Raw genomic sequence first — 5,125 nt, 5'->3', positions numbered from 1 at the left:
TGAGTTACACACAAAAGTGTTTCCATGTGGACGGACCCTCAGCTGTGAAGTCGACACCGCCTCAGCAGATATAATAATTGTAACACATTTATCTTGTATAGTGCTTTTCAAATGAGAGAAATGTTGTCTAAGGTAATAATGAATCAGCTAGTCGATATTTTAAACGTCTCATTCCCACATGAGACTGTTCCTACCTGCTTGAAGACGGACACCATCAAAGGACCTACAAAGACTGCAGTGTCCAGTCTAGTCCAGCAGAACAAGCTACTGCTAACGTGAGGTGTTCAAAAACCTTCTTTTTAGTAAACTCTGTGTTTGTACACAAACAATGTTCTCAAAGTTTCATGTTGTGTCGAGCCTTCTTAGTAGATGTAAAAAAAGTTAAAGGGTGAAAGAATTTCAAAAGGTGAAAAAAGGATGAAAAGGTGAATAGCTGTAGAGTAAGAGTGCCGAACAAGTTTAAAAAGGTTAAAAAGGATGAAGAAAGACAGCCAAAAAAGCTTAAAAACTTAATTACTGTGAATGCCTTTAGCATTCACAGTAATTAAGTTTTATACATATGATGATTGTAAGATTGTTAAAACAAAAAATACAAACACTGAATGAGTTACAAAAAAGGGAAAATAGCCTCTCTAAGGACAGAAAAGTGTAAAAAGGTGTCCCGAGGATTAAAAAAAGCGGACAGATCACAAGATCTGAATATTTCGTTCACAAGATAAAAAGACAACACCACATCCTTATTAGTACAAGTAGTTCTGCTTCTAGTTATGCAGTTCTGTTTTCCAGGATTGAGCCAATGTGTCAAACTGAAAAGAATCATTACAGAAAAGTTTGAGAGGTGTTTAAAGTTCAGCCTGTTGAGCTTGTTGTTGTGAAAGCTCTGAAATCAGAAGAGGAAGAAGGTACTGACACAGAGGTTTGAAAACCGACCACCAACCGTCTCTGGCACGATGTTTTCTTCAGACTGATCTGATCGAGTGCAGCTCGCCGGTGAGTCAGACACAAAACTGATGTTTTAACATTTTAATTAACAGCTAAAATCTACAGTCAGAGATGTGTTTGTGTTTGTAGTCATTTGTCTTGAAGGTTCGTTCGTTCTGCTTCTTCCCTTGAATATGTTTGCAACAGTAGGTCCACCTTTAATGGGGGGAATTCTAATGCGCCTTTCACACCCCAATTCACTAGGTCTAGTACTTATTGGTCAGCCCCTTTTCATTTTGACACTAGAGACAGGATTCCCCCCTGTCAAGACAACTATTTAGAAGAAGAGAGGCAAATATTCCTCGTCACAGGTAGTTCTGCCTCTTCTTCTGATTATGGTGACACTATACACATGAGTCCCTCATATGAACCGGACTGTTTAAAAGAGGGGGGATGGAAGGGTCTCATATCCCCACATATAAGTAGATCTGCTTCTTCCCCTGGATCTATCCATCAACCGTCCATGTATCGTCCTGGCAGTCTGTTGTCTCAGAGGTCTGACAACATGTCCAGATTTACAGGTTACTTTGGCACCCTGGCAACAGTGGACGAACCTGAGACTGTGGTTTTATCAGCATCCCAGAGTGACATCGACAGAGATGATCCTGTTTTGTTAGTCCCTCGATCAGAGCACGCTCTCTCAGCTGATTTGAATGTCTTGTTTGAGCAGTTGTCTGTGCAGTCTGAAAGCCCATCAGCAGGTGACAGTGACTCCCTGGTTAAAATGGAGGCTCCTGTTCCAGCTGTGATCTCCTCAGTCACAAACACCCAGCCGACCCGTCCTCACCTCCAGCTGTCCTCAGATCCTGGTTGGAGTCAAAGAGGCTCCAGCTGTTTGCCTCGTTCTCACAGCGTTCCCTCACTGAGTCAAATAAGCTGTGCAGAGAACAAGACCTTCAGACCATCACAGAGCTTACCTGACATGCTGTTAAAAAGCAGCTTTGAGGAGTTTACACCTGATATCACTGTTGATGAGGATGATGAAAGCTACCGGTTCCTGTGCTCCTGCCCAGGCCTGTACCAGTGCAGTGTGACGGGCCTGGTGTTCCACATGGAGGGAGAAGGGGACGTGGTTTACAGGATTGTCTCTTGGGACAGGAGGCTACTGGCCCAACATCACAAGAAGCCTGCAGGACCCCTGTTTGACATCAAATGTCTGCAGCAGTCTGTGTGTCGGCTTCATCTCCCACACTGTGAGATCCCATCCACAGCTGGATGTCCATTCTTGTCAGTCGCTCACCTGAATGATGAGGGCATCGAGTTCATCCCCCCTCATAAGATAACAGACACTCATGTGATCATCAACATCTCAGGGTTTTCTGGTTATGGTAACGTCAAGGATGAAGACTCACCTCCTGAGCCGGTCCGAGCGCTGGTTCTGCTGTTCTACAGGCCTGCAGATGATCCCGATCTTGAATCTCAGCTCAATGTGTTGATGCTGCCAGGTAATGTTTTGGTCCGAAATGTGCAACGCACCAGGAAGAGCTTAGTAGGAGATGAGCTCTACATAGGAACATCTCCACACTGTAAACTGCTGCCAGGGCAGGAATACACACTGTCCACTTGTCCTGAAGACGACTCAGTTCTAGTTCAGCCAACTACAGCAAAATTTCACAGTGACAACTATGACAACTACTTTACATCATTTGAGGTGGATTTAGAGAAAATCCTGAAACATATTAAACTGTTTCTGAGAGACACCAACAAACACAGTGTCTGGGAGAGACGAGTTTGTCTTTCATCAGCTGGACTAACAAAGTCCTGTAGACAGAGCGCTCTGAATCTGCCTTCACACGAGAAGCTGTTTGACATACGGAGCAGCTTCATCGAGGGGATATCAGGACCTGTTCTCAAGAGTCTGCTGGACAAACTGTTTGAGAAAAAGGTGCTGACTGATTCTGAGAGGGAGTCAGCGGACGAGATGCAAAACAAAAGAGACAAAGCTCGTTTTGTTATCGACACCGTGAGGATGAAAGGTGAAGCTGCCAGTTCAGAGATGATCGAGTTCCTCTGTGAGGTCGACCCCTTCCTTTCTGAACATCTTGGGCTGATCTGAAGCTCAACAAACAGCTAGAAACACAAAGTCTAAGAGGGTCGTACCAAATGTAAATATTGTACCTTATGAAATGTTTAGTGACATACAACATGAGAGCTAATGAGAACAGAGTTCAGCTGGTTGGTTAAACTGAGTTTCCTGTTGATGAGGCTATGAACTAGTTCAGGTGCTTCGGGGGAATCTCCCGTCTGTTTACAGGCTGAACCTGAGAGGAGACCTGAGGAGGTCTGGAGCCCTCTGCTGGTCCTTTCAGAGGCTGCTCTCCAGCTGTATCGAATAATCTCCTCAGCTGATGGATGTCATGGAAATGAATCATGTTAAATGTCAATTTTTCAAATTAAGCACTTCTTAGCCAGGTGAACTTCAATCCTTTCAAGTATCTGCACTATAACTGGTAAAATATCTCCATCTACTGGACATTTGATGTTTTTGTCCATCAGGTGCTCACCAAGAAAAAGAAGTCTTCACCTGTCCTACATCTTCTGTCACAGCTAGATGGAAAAAATATATACATTTTTAACCTTTTCCTGATAGAAAGTAACAAATACAGCTACCGAATGTTAGAAATTAAAAAGTAAATGTATTAAAGTAGCATAAAATAAAAAAAACTCACATACCTTGAAAGCCACTTTTGTAAATGAACTGTATCCATTAAACTGCGTCTCTGAGGTTGTGGACATGAACACGAGCAGAACATGAGGGATCCAGGCAGTGGTGGTTCTAGGGGGGCCAACAGGGTCCAGTGCCCCCGTAACTCTGAGTCCGGACCCCCCTGTGGCCCCCCGACATGAAGTCTGCATCAATAACACAATGACAGATTTCTTGCAATGATTTTGTACTGAAGGGAAAGGTGGAAATAAAGTGTCTCAGCAGTTTACTATCCAATTAAAAATGTCTAAATTGTAAACACTGTTTAAGTCCCATTAACTGTATCCCTCGTCTGATTGAGGGATTGGTCTTGTTTTCCCAGGTTGTATGTGCCCCTCTAATAGAATACTCAGACCAACCTGGCCCCCCTATTAAAACTGGTCTAGAACCGCCACTGGATCCGGGGCCGTTACAATAACAAATGTTGTTGTTTTAAAGGAAGAAGTTGTTTGAAGCCAAATCATGATCTCGTCCTAAAACTAACCAAATAGTATTGGTACCTTTATTTTGAAAGTCTAACTGGATGTTGCATATTTATCATTACTAACCTAACCACAAGATGAAGGCGTGTTCTTTTACAGGCATGGTGACTCAAATATGCCCCACCATGTGTAAGGCCACTCCTGATTAGCTGATCACATTTCATGCTCGTATTGATCTCCTCAACAAACTCTGAGGCCATGTCCACATGAACAAAAACAATCTTTTATCCCCGTCTTCCTCAGCATCATTTCAAGAATATTTGCATCCAAACGGATCCATTGCAAATGAGTCAACATGCTTTGGTTCATATTTCAGGCCTATAGGTGGCGTTTGAAATTCACCAAAAACGGCGAAGAGCTGTATACAAACAGACAGTCGAAGGAGAAACTGAACACAAATGATGTGGCGTATGCAGTTGTCCATAATCTTTTTTCGCTCAGCGTAGTGGCAGAGGAGCAGAATATTTTGCCCTAGTAACCCAAATAGACTCATTATCTTCTGCAGCACAAACACAAACATGTAGTCCACCATTGTTGTTGTTGTTGTTGTTGTGAGACATCACGGGGTTCAGAGGTCGAGGGGTGGGGCGATGGCGTCATCGATACGCAAAGTATGCAGATTCGCTGTCCAAACGAGAACACAAGGGCGGAGTTTTCTCATTTTTCCACCTGAGACCAGGTTTCAAAAAAGTGCGTTTACAGGATCCATGTGGACGATCAGACAAAACAATGCAAAACATGTGCGTTTACTAACAAAGTGTTTGGACCTGATAACATCCCTTGCTGTTCACGAATCAGCTTGTCAGTTTTTTTACCAATATTTTAAACGTCTCATTCTCATATGAAACTGTTCTTACCTGCTTCAAGACGGACACCATCGTCCCTGAACCTACAAAGTCTGCAGTGTCCAGTCTTAACAACTGGTTCTCCAACACATCCATATCCAATGCCCTCCATC

At 43.3% G+C, this 5,125-nt stretch overlaps 1 protein-coding gene across 1 annotated transcript; it reads left to right on the top strand.

Annotated features, from left to right (window-relative positions):
• The first annotated feature begins 1,711 nt into the window (after positions 1–1,711).
• Positions 1,712–3,037, top strand: LOC115569823 (NACHT, LRR and PYD domains-containing protein 1b allele 2-like). Its single transcript, XM_030397989.1, has one exon. The coding sequence runs from the start codon at positions 1,904–1,906 to the stop codon at positions 3,035–3,037; it is 1,134 nt and encodes a 377-aa protein (XP_030253849.1). The 5' UTR covers positions 1,712–1,903.
• The last annotated feature ends 2,088 nt before the right edge of the window (positions 3,038–5,125 follow it).

This window comes from Sparus aurata, chromosome 19 (assembly GCF_900880675.1).
Source record: "Sparus aurata chromosome 19, fSpaAur1.1, whole genome shotgun sequence".
Taxonomy (NCBI): Eukaryota; Metazoa; Chordata; class Actinopteri; order Spariformes; family Sparidae; genus Sparus; species Sparus aurata.
Note: the sequence above shows the minus strand (reverse complement) of the source record. Positions and strands in the feature narration are given on the sequence as shown.